The 14742-nt window shown below is 46.9% G+C and overlaps 2 protein-coding genes across 3 annotated transcripts in view; both read right to left on the bottom strand.

Moving 5' to 3' along the window:
* LOC115188406 (transmembrane protein 60) overlaps positions 1-14742 on the bottom strand; it is a 426277-nt gene that overhangs the window by 197914 nt on the left and 213621 nt on the right. The gene's annotated exons all lie outside the window — the stretch shown is intronic.
* The window catches only part of LOC115188399 (coiled-coil domain-containing protein 146), a 63816-nt gene that overhangs the window by 29775 nt on the left and 19299 nt on the right, over positions 1-14742 (bottom strand). The window contains exons 2-7 of one of the 2 annotated variants that reach the window (XM_029747210.1): positions 12308-12390; positions 8407-8616; positions 5994-6132; positions 5125-5301; positions 4336-4409; positions 3792-4019 (exon numbers count right to left, since the gene is read on the bottom strand). In XM_029747210.1, coding sequence (XP_029603070.1) covers positions 3792-4019; positions 4336-4409; positions 5125-5301; positions 5994-6132; positions 8407-8616; positions 12308-12390 — 911 coding nt within the window. The remainder of the gene's footprint in view (positions 1-3791; positions 4020-4335; positions 4410-5124; positions 5302-5993; positions 6133-8406; positions 8617-12307; positions 12391-14742) is intronic. The other variant, XM_029747211.1, reaches the window with a different exon arrangement.

Below are 14742 nucleotides of genomic sequence, written 5' to 3'. Positions count from 1 at the left end.
AAGCTCTGTCTGTTCTGTGCATGTGGCCCCAATATTTTGTGTTTTTATGCATTGTTGTTTATTCTGTTTGGAACCCTTGAAAACAAGATGGTAGGAACATCACTATCCAGGGATTTACCTCACGCAATAAAACATGTTCAGGAGAAGGCAGTGATACAATAAACAATGTATCAACAGTGTTATGTACAGTTGAAGTTGGAAGTTTACATACACTTAGGTTGGAGTCATTAAAACTAGTTTTTCAACCACTCCACTGTCACGCCCTGATCTGTTTCACCTGTCCTTGTGATTGTCTCCACCCCCTCCAGGTGTCGCTTATTTTCCCCAGTGTATTTATCCCTGTGTTTCCTGTCTCTCTGTGCCAGTTCGTCTTGTATGTTTCCAAGTCAACCAGCGGTTTTCCCCAGTGTATTTATCCCTGTGTTTCCTGCCTCTCTGTGCCAGTTCGTCTTGTATGTTTAGTCAAGTCAACCAGCTGTTTTCCCGTTCTCCTGCTTTTTGCATTTCTCCTTTTTCTAGTCGTCCTGGTTTTGACCCTTGCCTGTTTCTGGACTTTGTACCCGCCTGCCTGACCATTCTGCCTGCCTTGACCACGAGCCTGTCTGCCACTCTGTACCTCCTGAACTCTGATCTGGTTTTGATCTATTTGCCTGTCCACGACCATTCTCTTGCCTACTCCTTTGGATTAATAAACATTGTAAGACTCCAACCATCTGCCTCCTGTGTCTGCATTTGGGTCTCGCCTTGTGCCTTTATATCTACAAATTTCTTGTTAACAAACTATAGTTTTGGCAAGTCGGTTAGGACATCTACTTTGTGCATGACACAAGTAATTTTTCCAACAATTGTTTACAGACAGATTATTTCACTTATTATTCATTGTATCACAATTCCAGTGGGTCAGAAGTTTACATACACTAAGTTGACCGTGCCTTTAAACAGCTTGGAAAATTCCAGAAAATGATGTCACGGCTTTAGAAGCTTCTGATAGGCTAATTGACATCATTTGAGTCAATTGGAGGTGTACCTGTGGATGTATTTCAAGGCCTACCTTCAAACTCAGTGCCTCTTTGCTTGACATCACGGGAAAATCAAAAGAAATCAGCCAAGACCTCAGACAAAAAAATTGGAGACCACAAGTCTGGTTCATCCTTGGCCTGAAGGAACCACGTTCATCTGTACAAACAATAGTACGCAAGTATAAACACCATGGGACCACGCAGCTGTCATACCGCTCAGGAAGGAGACGCGTTCTGTCTCCTAGAGATGAACGTACTTTGGTGCGAAAAGTGCAAATCAATCCCAGAACAACAGCAAAGAACCTTGTGAAGATGCTGAAGGAAAAGGGTACAAAATGATCTATATCGACAGTAAAACAAGTCCTATATCGACATAACCTGAAAGGCCGCTCAGCAAGGAAGAAGCCACTGCTCCAAAACCGCCATAAAAAAGCCAGGCTACGGTTTGCAACTGCACATGGGACAAAGATCATACTTTTTGGAGAAATGTCCTCTGGTCTGATGAAACAAAAATATAACTGTTTGGCTATAATAACCATCGTTATCCTCTTCGGGACAGGGAGCAGTATTTTCACGGCCGGATGAAAAACGTACCCAAATTAAACAGCCTGCTTCTCAGGCCCAGAAACTAAGATATGCATATTATTAGTAGATTTGGATAGAAAACACTCTGAAGTTTCTAAAACTGTTTGAATGATGTCTGTGAGTATAACAGAACTCATATGGCAGGCAAAAACTTGAGAACAATCCAACTGGGAAGTGGGAAATCTGAGGATTGTACTTTTTCAAACCATTGTCTATTGAATTTGTAGTCTTTACGGGGTCATGTTGCACTTCCAAAGGCTTCCACTTGCTGTCAACAGTCTTTAGAACCTTGTTTGAGGATTCTATGGTGAATTTGAAGGGAATAACAGCCCAGGGAAGTAGGTGTCCCATTATAAGGCATGGGCTCAGTCACACGCAAGGACTTGGGAGCGAGCTGAGTTCATATTCACTCCCAAAGAGAACGGATAGGTCCGGTTGGAATTGTATTGAAGATATATGTTAAAAACAACCTAAAGATTGATTCTATACATCATTTGACATGTTTCTACAAACTGTAGTATAACTTTTTTGACTTTTCGTCTGGACTAAGTAAGCACGCGCGTTATGGATTTGGATAGTGAACCTAACGCGCAAACAAAATGGATGTATTTGGACATAAATATGAACTTTATCGAACATTTATTGTGGAGCTGGGGATTCTGGGAGTGCCTTCTGATGAAGATAATCAAAGGTAAGTGAATATTTATAATGTAATTTCTTAGTTTTATTGATTCCAAGATGGTGGGTTTTTGTTTGCTAGTTGTTGGTGTCTTCTGGGCTGTACTCAGATTATTGCAAATTGTGCTTTCGCCGTGAACCTTTTTTGAAATCTGACAAAGCGGTAGCATTTAGGAGAAGTCTATCTATAATTCTGTGCATAACACTTGTATATTGATCAAAGTTTATGATGAGTATTTCTGTAATATGTGTGCTCAAGGCTCATTCAAAGGGGGGTTTGGAGGGAAAACATTTCTGAACATTATGAGCCAATGTAAAATGGGGTTTTTGGATATAAATATCAACTTTATCGAGCAAAACATACATGTATTGTGTAACATGAAGTCCTATGAGTGCCATCTGATGAAGATCATCAAAGGTTAGTGAATATTTTAGCTGTACTTTTGGTTTTTGTGATGCATCTAGTTGCTTGGAAATGGCTGTGTGGTTTTTCTTGTGGAGTTTATGTCCTAACATAATCTAATTGTATGCTTTCTCCGTAAAGCCTTTTTGAAATCGGACAATGTGGTTGGATTAACGAGAGTCTTATCTTTAAAATGGTGTAAAATAGTTGATTGTTTGAGAAAATGGAATTATGAGATTTTAGCTGTTTTGAATTTGGCGCTCTGATTTTCCAGGGGTACTCAAAAGGTTAAGTTTGGAGGAAAAAGGGGGAGGCTTGCAAGCCGAAGAACACCATCCCAACCGTGAAGCACAGGGGTGGCAGCATCATGTTGGGGGGGTGCTTTGCTGCAGGAGGGACTGGTGCAGTTCACAAAATAGATGGCATCATGAGGATGGAAAATTATGTGGATATATTGAAGCAACATCTCAAGACATCAGCAAGGAAGTTAAAGCTTGGTCGCAAATGGGTCTTCCAAATGGACAATAACCCCAAGCATACTTCCAAAGTTGTGGCAAAATGGCTTAAGTACAACAAAGTCAAGGTATTGGAGTGGCCATCACAAAGCCCTGACCTCAATAGGACCTCAATCCTATAGAAAATTTGTGGGCAGAACTGAAAAAGCGTGTGCAAGCAAGGAGGCCTACAAACCTGATTCAGCTACACCAGCTCTGTCAGGAGGAATGGGCCAAAATTCCCCCAACTTATTGTGGGCTACCAAAAACGTTTGACCCAAGTTAAATAATTTAAAAGCAATGCTAGCAAATACTAATTGAGTGTATGTAAACGTCTGACCCACTGGGAATGTGATGAAAGAAATGAACGCTGAAATAAATAATTATCTCTACTCTTATTCTGATATTTCACATTCTAAAAATAAAGTGGTGATCCTAACTGACCTAAGACAGGGAATTTTTATTTGGATTAAATGTCAGGAATTGTGAAAAACTGAGTTTAAATGTATCTGGCTAAGGTGTATGTAAACTTCCGACTTCAACTGTATGTACTATCGCTGCATACAGATGCTGCTCTAGATACATGGACATTGTCTGCAGCCAGTCCTGTACCTCTGTCCCATCATAATGACCTCCTTCTCCTTGGTCATCTCCTGCTCTTTCTGCAGCATGCTGTGTTCCCTCTCGGCAGCCTCCAGGTGTGCCCTGCACCCCTCCACCTGCCTCCTCACCTCCCTCTTCTCCTCCTCCAGGGAGCGACAGCGGGCCTCCGTCATCTTCTGCAGAGCCGTCACCTCAGACAGCTGCTCGTCCAGGGCCGCCTTACTTTTCTCAACCTCCCTGGCCACCACAGAGGAAGACATACATTACACCAGGCTGGTAGACTGTAGGCTTAACCCAGCGAGCAAAACAGCCTGCAAAGATGTCATTCCAGCCAGTTTTGACATAGAGACATTGGTCTGTAGGGTTAGCCATTTACTCTTGGTAGGTGCCCCAAACAACTGTGGACTGGATCAAGATTTATGTTGGGAGTCTCCCTTCCATGACTCATGACCATGGCCTTACTTCCTGCTTTAGTAGCTACAGAGTTAGTTATGAAGGTTATGTATAGCACATCACCAGTACATGAATTCATAGCCAGCCACATCTTACGTACATATTTTTCCTGTTGATCCTCTCAATCTCCTTCCCCAGCTGGCCAGGTACAGACAGAAGCTGGGCCAACTCAGCCTGGTGACACAAGACAACACACCATAGAGAAGGACATTATAGAAAAACTAATGAGCTCTTCTACTTCAATGGTTTTATATAATGCCCTTCTCTATGGTGTTTTAAACACAAGACTGACCCTCTACCACCCTCTACCACCCCTCTACCACCCCTCTACCACCCTCTACCACTCTCTACCACCCCTCTGCCACCCTCTACCACCCTCTACCACCTCTCTACCACCCCTCTACCACTCTCTACCACACCTCCGCCACTCTCTACCACCCCTCTACCACCCCTCTACCACTCTCTACCACACCTCCGCCACTCTCTACCACCCCTCTACCACCCCTCTACCACCCTCTACCACTCTCTACCACCCTCTACCACCCCTCTGCCACCCCTCCGCCACTCTCTACCACCCGCTACCACCCTCTACCACCCTCTACCACCCCTCTACCACCCCTCTACCACTCTCTACCACCCCTCTACCACCTCTCTACCACCCCTCTACCACCTCTCTACCACCCCTCCGCCACTCTCTACCACCCCTCTACCACCCCTCTACAACTCTCTACCACTCTCTACCACCCCTCTACCACCCCTCTGCTGCCACCCTCTGCTGCCACCCTCTGCCCCCCCTCTGCCGCCACCCTCTGCCGCCACCCCCTGCCGCCACCTCTGCCCCCCCTCTGCCCCCCCTCTGCCACCCCTTGTGCCCCCTCCAACCTGTCACCTGGTTGTTTACTATGATGTCCTTCTTGTGGTCCAGTTCTCTCTGCTCCCTGGTCATCAGTTTGTGTCTGGCCTCCATGTCCTCCAGCAGGCTGTGTATCTCCTGTCTCCTCTGAGACACCTCCTTCCTCAGCTCCTCACTGCTGTCCTTCAGGGCCTTCGCACGCTTCTCCAGCTCCTGAGGACACACCAGGAGCAATGGCTTATGGGACATACAAAATACATCAACATTGACACAAATACACATTCATGCAAGTGCAAACCATGGGCACGCACACGCACACACACACACACACACACACACACACACACACACACACACACACACACACACACACACACACACACACACACACACACAGTACTGTGCCAGCTATTTGAAGGGAATATCAAAGCTAATAGCTGGGTTGTGACAGATTCTGGGAATCTGATCATATACATCCATGTGATTATAGTGTTGCTTTACTGGGTGTTAAAAAGTAATTACTGTATAACTGTAACCAAAGCAACTGTAGTAAAAAGTTCATTAAAGGAGTAATGTAAAATATCATTAGATCAATGATCGGGCCTCTCTTAGTGGTAGACACAGAGGCATGTATGGTACCACAACCCAATGACAATGAGGAGACTGAACCGTCAAGAAGCCAGCCTCATCAATCAAGCATTTTGACAAGGATGCCTCGCAGCAAAGACACCGTCTGTTTCTCTGTGCTCTCACTGTGTGTGTGTCATCTCTCTGCTTCTAAATGAGTGATTTACTACTGCAGGTGACATGAAGGAATGTCATGCTGTGGTGCCAGGTGTATGATGGGACATGTGAATGACTATCAACGGGAGATAAATCTGTGACTGTTGCACTGAGATACTTACAACTGGTTTGGGTTGAGTCTCATAATCTTTCTCCAGGCAAAGCTTCTCTTCTGTGAGACTGTAAACAGACACGGCATCACTTCCAGCACGTCTCCTTCCACGTAGGGCCGAGTGTCTGCAGGTTTTCACTTGTACTTGACTGATGAATTAAGGTCACTAGTAAGAATTAAGGTCATTAGTAAGGAACTCCCCTCACCTGGTTGTCTAGGGCTTAACTGAAAAGAAAAACCTAAAACCCACAGACACTAGGAACTCCATGGAATGATGTTGACACCCCTGATTTAGAGGAAGGAACAAGAGGAAGGAACTTGAACACAAATTCTCAGAAACACAGAGATGCAAAAGTGACCAACGTTCACGACAAGCTTAGGAAACAAGTGGCTGTGCAATATCCTCAAGTAACCTTGCCTAGACCTTAGCTCAAACCCCTAACACAGTGGAGGAGGACAGATGACCAGGGTTCTACTGTAACACAGTTGATAAAGAGGCAGGGAAATATAGCCCTGTAGCCATACTGAAAATATGTACTGCTTTTAGAAAAGTGTTGGTCAAATTCTGAGTTTCTTGGCAACATCTGAGTAAAACACTGGTTTGTCAGTGGTTGCAACTATGTGAAATGTTCAACTGAGTTCAACTGTTGACAGGGTTCAGATATTTAAGTCCAGGGGTAGATATTACATTCCTGACACTTATAAAATATCCTCAGTGAGAAATTGCTGTGTGAATAGACATCCCTCCAGGCTACTTTCACTACTTTCACAGCACTTGTGTTGCTTCCTGGTAATCTGTAAATACTGCATTTGAAGCTAAAATGACTGACAGTTGAATTCCTGTCTATCTGTCTGGCTTGTGATCAAGGGCTTAACATTGCACATCTAAAGACATGTCTTCCCAGTGAGCATCTGTCTGTCGTATGGAGGGTAGTTCTCCAGAGGAAGAGAGGAGGCTGCCAAACGGACTGTCAGAGCTATACACATCCACAAGATAATATACAACAAGAGACAGCAGAGTTCATTACAACATCTAGTCAGAATGCAATGTAAGCAATGGTTTTCATTTAGCCTCATATTTCAATTACTGCTGTAGGCCTTCTCATCTTAACAATAGGAACAACATCTAGCCACAGATACAAATGTCATATCTTCAGGAACAATGTGAATATCATTTACCCACTGATATGAAGGTCATATCTTCAGGAACAATGTGAATATCATTTACCCACTGATATGAAGGTCATATCTTCAGGAACAATCTGTTCTAGGCCCCATCCCTGGTGAATCATAGTGTGCGTCTCAAATGGTACCCTAATCCCTATGTAGTGCCCTACTTTTGACCAGAGCCCTATGGTCCCTGGTCTAATGTAGTGCATTATATAGGGAATAGGCTGCCATTTGGGACAGCCATAGCCGTATTCTAGTCCCTGCTGATTAAATGACTGATGAAGAGATCTTTCCTTTCATGTCCTCTTTCTATGTTTTTTACACAAGCTTGTTTCATCAGTTGCTAAGCAATGTTCCAATGGCCTTTCTGTGGCCTTTCAGTTTAACTGTGTGTGTGTGTGTGTGTTGTGCAGAGAGAGGACAGCAGCGTTCTTTTCCGTGCTGTGTTTCGGAGGCGTGCTTGACCTTTCAGACACAAGGACAGGAGTGTTGTTGAGAACAAGTGGAGGAGACTAGTGAAGCTGGCTAGAGCCAGAGGCACACCTAATAATAATGAATCATTTGGTGGGTTATATTTGTCCTGTTTCATTATACACGTGTGTGAAATGGAAATGTGTTTATTGCATATCCCCCTCAGACACCCTCAGAGAGTGGGGTCACATGCAGGGTCAGCCATTATCAACAGCAACCCTGGAGCAATTAGGGTTAAGTGCCTTGTCAAGGGCACAATGGCAGATGTTTCACCTTGTCGCTAAGGGATTCGAACTAGCAACCTTTCAGTTACTGGCCCAACGCTCTTACCCCTAGGCTACATGCCGCACGTACCACTTCCAGGACTGACAGGACTAAACAAATGGCTCAAGAGCTGGGCCTACCCTTAACCTCAGACAGAGACAGACACAGACAGACACACAGACAGACCGACAGACAGGCACACATAGACAGACAGACACACACACACAGATAGACACACACACACACACACACACACACACACACACACACACAGACAGACAGACAGACAGACAGACAGACAGACAGACAGACAGACAGACAGACAGACAGACAGACAGACAGACAGACAGACAGACAGACAGACAGACAGACAGACAGACAGACAGACAGACACACATAGACAGACAGACAGACACACATAGACAGACACACACATGCACAGACAGACAGACAGACAGACAGACAGACTATATCTCTCTCTCTCTACGCTAGGCTCTAGTCAGTGTGTGTGTCCTCACCACTCTAGCTGGTAGTTCATCTGGTAGTCCCTCTCCTCTGCCTGTCGCAGGTCGTTGTGGAACTTGAGGAGCTGCTGTCTCATGCGGCTGACCTCTGTGTCTGGCCCCTCAGGGAACTGCTCAGCCTTCTCCAGCTCTTTCTGCTGGCGCTCCAGCTCTGCTCTGAACCGCTTGGCCTCCTGCAGCAGCCGGATCTCTGACTGCTGAGAGCTGGGGTGGGGAGATGGGAGTCACAGACAGACACAGACAGATCTCTGACTGCTGAGAGCTGGGGTGGGGAGATGGGAGTCACAGACAGACACAGCCAGATCTCTGACTGCTGAGAGCTGGGGTGGGGAGATGGGAGTCACAGACAGACACAGCCAGATCTCTGACTGCTGAGAGCTGGGGTGGGGAGATGGGAGTCACAGACAGACACAGACAGATCTCTGACTACTGAGAGCTGGGGTGGGGAGATGGGAGTCACAGACAGACACAGGACACAGACAGATCTCTGACTGCTGAGAGCTGGGGTGGGGAGATGGGAGTCACAGACAGACACAGGACACAGACAGATCTCTGACTGCTGAGAGCTGGGGTGGGGAGATGGGAGTCACAGACAGACACAGCCAGATCTCTGACTGCTGAGAGCTGGGGTGGGGAGATGATAGTCACAGACAGACACAGACAGATCTCTGACTGCTGAGAGCTGGGGTGGGGAGATGGGAGTCACAGACAGACACAGGACACAGCCAGATCTCTGACTGCTGAGAGCTGGGGTGGGGAGATGGGAGTCACAGACAGACACAGCCAGATCTCTGACTGCTGAGAGCTGGGGTGGGGAGATGGGAGTCACAGACAGACACAGGACACAGCCAGATCTCTGACTGCTGAGAGCTGGGGTGGGGAGATGGGAGTCACAGACAGACACAGGACACAGCCAGATCTCTGACTGCTGAGAGCTGGGGTGGGGAGATGGGAGTCACAGACAGACACAGGACACAGCCAGATCTCTGACTGCTGAGAGCTGGGGTGGGGAGATGGGAGTCACAGACAGACACAGACAGATCTCTGACTGCTGAGAGCTGGGGTGGGGAGATGGGAGTCACAGACAGACACAGCCAGATCTCTGACTGCTGAGAGCTGGGGTGGGGAGATGGGAGTCACAGACAGACGCAGGACACAGCCAGATCTCTGACTGCTGAGAGCTGGGGTGGGGAGATGGGAGTCACAGACAGACACAGGACACAGCCAGATCAATGACTGCTGAGAGCTGGGGTGGGGAGATGGGAGTCACAGACACAGCCAGATCTCTGACTGCTGAGAGCTGGGGTGGGGAGATGGGAGTCACAGACAGACACAGACAGATCTCTGACTGCTGAGAGCTGGGGTGGGGAGATGGGAGTCACAGACAGACACAGCCGGATCTCTGACTGCTGAGAGCTGGGGTGGGGAGATGGGAGTCACAGACAGACACAGACAGATCTCTGACTGCTGAGAGCTGGGGTGGGGAGATGGGAGTCACAGACAGACACAGCCAGATCTCTGACTGCTGAGAGCTGGGGTGGGGAGATGGGAGTCACAGACAGACGCAGGACACAGCCAGATCTCTGACTGCTGAGAGCTGGGGTGGGGAGATGGGAGTCACAGACAGACACAGGACACAGCCAGATCAATGACTGCTGAGAGCTGGGGTGGGGAGATGGGAGTCACAGACAGACACAGCCAGATCTCTGACTGCTGAGAGCTGGGGTGGGGAGATGATAGTCACAGACAGACACAGACAGATCTCTGACTGCTGAGAGCTGGGGTGGGGAGATGGGAGTCACAGACAGACACAGGACACAGCCAGATCTCTGACTGCTGAGAGCTGGGGTGGGGAGATGGGAGTCACAGACAGACACAGCCAGATCTCTGACTGCTGAGAGCTGGGGTGGGGAGATGGGAGTCACAGACAGACACAGGACACAGCCAGATCTCTGACTGCTGAGAGCTGGGGTGGGGAGATGGGAGTCACAGACAGACACAGGACACAGCCAGATCTCTGACTGCTGAGAGCTGGGGTGGGGAGATGGGAGTCACAGACAGACACAGGACACAGCCAGATCTCTGACTGCTGAGAGCTGGGGTGGGGAGATGGGAGTCACAGACAGACACAGACAGATCTCTGACTGCTGAGAGCTGGGGTGGGGAGATGGGAGTCACAGACAGACACAGACAGATCTGACTGCTGAGAGCTGGGGTGGGGAGATGGGAGTCACAGACAGACACAGACAGATCTCTGACTGCTGAGAGCTGGGGTGGGGAGATGGGAGTCACAGACAGACACAGACAGATCTCTGACTGCTGAGAGCTGGGGTGGGGAGATGGGAGTCACAGACAGACACAGGACACAGCCAGATATCTGACTGCTGAGAGCTGGGGTGGGGAGATGGGAGTCACAGACAGACACAGACAGATCTCTGACTGCTGAGAGCTGGGGTGGGGAGATGGGAGTCACAGACGGACACAGACAGATCTCTGACTGCTGAGAGCTGGGGTGGGGAGATGGGAGTCACAGACAGACACAGCCAGATCTCTGACTGCTGAGAGCTGGGGTGGGGAGATGAGAGTCACAGACAGACACAGGACACAGCCAGATCTCTGACTGCTGAGAGCTGGGGTGGGGAGATGGGAGTCACAGACAGACACAGACAGATCTCTGACTGCTGAGAGCTGGGGTGGGGAGATGGGAGTCACAAACAGACACAGGACACAGCCAGATCTCTGACTGCTGAGAGTTGGGGTGGGGAGATGATAGTCACAGACAGACACAGGACACAGCCAGATCTCTGACTGCTGAGAGTTGGGGTGGGGAGATGGGAGTCACAGACAGACACAGGACACAGCCAGATCTCTGACTGCTGAGAGTTGGGGTGGGGAGATGGGAGTCACAGACAGACACAGGTACTGATGGGTCATATGACAGGGCAGAGATGTGGTCAGCTGACTCAGCTCATCACCCTCAGGTAGGAGGGGAATCACACAGGTCCTAGTGGTACACAGACACAGATGCTGGTAGGGACTAGCCTCTGTCACAGACTTTCACCTCAACTGGGTGTCCGAGGGTAGTTATACACTGAGTCTACAAAACAATAAGATCACCTTCCCAATATTGAGTTACACCCCCTTTTGCCCTCAGAACAGCCTCAATGTGTCGGGGCATGGACTGTACATGGTGTCAAGTGTTCCACAGGGATGCTGGCCCATGTTGACTCCAATGCTTCCTACAGTTCTGTCAAGTTGGCTGGATGTCCTTTGGGTGGTGGACCATTCTTGATACACACAGGAAACTGTTGAGGAGTGAAAAACCCAGCAGCCTTGCAGTTCTTGACACAACCGGTGTGCCTGGTACCTACTACCAGACCCTGTTCAAAGGCACTTCAATATTTTGTCTTGCCCATTCACCCTCTGAATGGCACACACACAATCCATGTCTCAGTTGTCTCAAGGTTTAGAAATCCTTCTTTAACCTGTCTCCTCCCCTTCATCTACACTGAATGAAGTGGATTTAACAGGTGAGGTCAATAAGGGATCATATCTTTCACCTGGATTCACATGGTCAGTCTGTCATGGAAACAATATAATGTTCATAATGTTTTGTATACTCAGTGTATACAGGTACTGATGGGTCATTTTAAACAGGTAGTGATGGGTCATTTTAAACACGTACTGATGGGTCATTTTAAACAGGTACTAATGGGTCATTTTAAACAGGTACTGATGGGTCATTTTAAACAGGTACTGATGGGTCATTTTAAACAGGTACTGATGGGTCAATAATATGGCACAGGTGCAGTCCAGTCCTCATACAGAGTGGCTTGTGTTATCCATGTAAACATGTAAGGAGTGTCTATGGACAGGGAGAGATGAGATCAGTTACCTTTTCAAGGTGTCATGGAGCAGGCTGAAACTGGCTTTGAGCTTCGCTGCTTTGGTCCCGCTGATCTTCCCAGTAGAGAACAGCTACAAGAGAACAAAATCCTTCTTTCAATAATCATCTGCCTAAAGCCTTGGACCCGAATCAGCATCTGGGAAGCCATCCATGTCTCTCCATCTGACCACAGAGCGATTAGCTCTCCTTGCACATGTCAAATAAAAGCTCAACCACAGAGATTAGATGGTTCCAGTGGCTGTAAACCAGTCTGTTGTTTACACCCCCCCCCCCCACCCCACCTCCCCCCACCTCTCTATAGTGTTTATCACCGTGCCAATGCTACAGAACATCTGGGTTTGCTTCAACTACAAAGGAACAAAAACAGAAATCCATATCCGTAAACGCAATTCAGTTGCTATTCAGCGAGAAAACTCTTCCAGTCTTGAAGTATCTTTATCCAGCTGATCTTCACAGAGCCAGGCTGTGATGGTTGGAATGATGAAAGACACATCAAGCTGCCAACACGTTTGTGCATCACTGATGTTTTAGGTGATTGTCTCAGATCAGAGTGCACTACCACACTGTGATCTGTTATAATGACTTCATCTCACCGGGGAGCTACAGCTGCCATAAAATAACTGATACTTTGGATTCATCTCATTACAGTTTATCAGAGCGCTGCAAGTTTACTGGAAACCCCATGTCTTAAAAGGAAAATGGAGAATAACGAAGGTATAGAATAATGTATTATTTACCTGGGAATGGTTGCACACCCTGCATCAAGAGGTTAATGAGTCATACAGGTATAGAGACACATAGGATTACAGGTATAGAGACACACATAGGACTACAGGTATAGAGATACATAGGACTACAGGAATAGAGACACACATAGGACTACAGGTATAGAGACACATAGGACTACAGGAATAGAGACACACATAGGACTACAGGTATAGAGACACATAGGACTACAGGTATAGAGACACATAGGACTACAGGTATAGAGACACACATAGGACTACAGGTATAGAGACACACATAGGACTACAGGTATAGAGACACATAGGACTACAGGTATAGAGACACACATAGGACTACAGGTATAGAGACACATAGGACTACAGGTATAGAGACACACAGGACTACAGGTATAGAGACACATAGGACTACAGGTATAGAGACACACATAGGACTACAGGTATAGAGACACATAGGACTACAGGTATAGAGACACACATAAGACTACAGGTATAGAGACACATAGGACTACAGGTATAGAGACACATAGGACTACAGGTATAGAGACACACACAGGACTACAGGTATAGAGACACACACAGGACTACAGGTATAGAGACACACATAAGACTACAGGTATAGAGACACATAGGACTACAGGTATAGACACACATAGGACTACAGGTATAGAGACACACAGGACTACAGGTATAGAGACACACACAGGACTACAGGTATAGAGACACATAGGACTACAGGTATAGAGACACACACAGGACTACAGGTATAGAGACACACATAGGACTACAGGTATAGAGACACATAGGACTACAGGTATAGAGACACATAGGACTACAGGTATAGAGACACATAGGACTACAGGTATAGAGACACACATAGGACTACAGGAATAGAGAGACACATAGGACTACAGGTATAGAGACACATAGGACTACAGGTATAGAGACACACATAGGACTACAGGTATAGAGACACACATAGGACTACAGGTATAGAGACACATAGGACTACAGGTATAGAGACACATAGGACTACAGGTATAGAGAGACACATAGGACTACAGGTATAGAGACACATAGGACTACAGGTATAGAGACACACATAGGACTACAGGTATAGAGACACATAGGACTACAGGTATAGAGACACATAGGACTACAGGTATAGAGACACATAGGACTACAGGTATTGAGACACACATAGGACTACAGGTATAGAGACACACATAGGACTACAGGTATAGAGATACATAGGATTACAGGTATAGAGACACACATAGGACTACAGGTATAGAGACACACATAGGACTACAGGAATAGAGACACACATAGGACTACAGGTATAGAGATACATAGGATTACAGGTATAGAGACACACATAGGACTACAGGTATAGAGATACATAGGACTACAGGAATAGAGACACACATAGGACTACAGGAATAGAGACACACATAGGACTACAGGTATAGAGACACATAGGACTACAGGAATAGAGACACACATAGGACTACAGGTATAGAGACACATAGGACTACAGGTATAGAGACACACATAGGACTACAGGTATAGAGACACACATAGGACTACAGGTATAGAGACACATAGGACTACAGGTATAAAGACACACATAGGACTACAGGTATAGAGATACATAGGACTACAGGAATAGAGACACAC

This window comes from Salmo trutta, unplaced genomic scaffold, assembly GCF_901001165.1.
Source record: "Salmo trutta unplaced genomic scaffold, fSalTru1.1, whole genome shotgun sequence".
In the NCBI taxonomy this organism is placed as follows: domain Eukaryota; kingdom Metazoa; phylum Chordata; class Actinopteri; order Salmoniformes; family Salmonidae; genus Salmo; species Salmo trutta.
The sequence above is the reverse complement of the archived record's forward strand: the minus strand, read 5'-3'. Positions and strand labels throughout refer to the sequence as shown.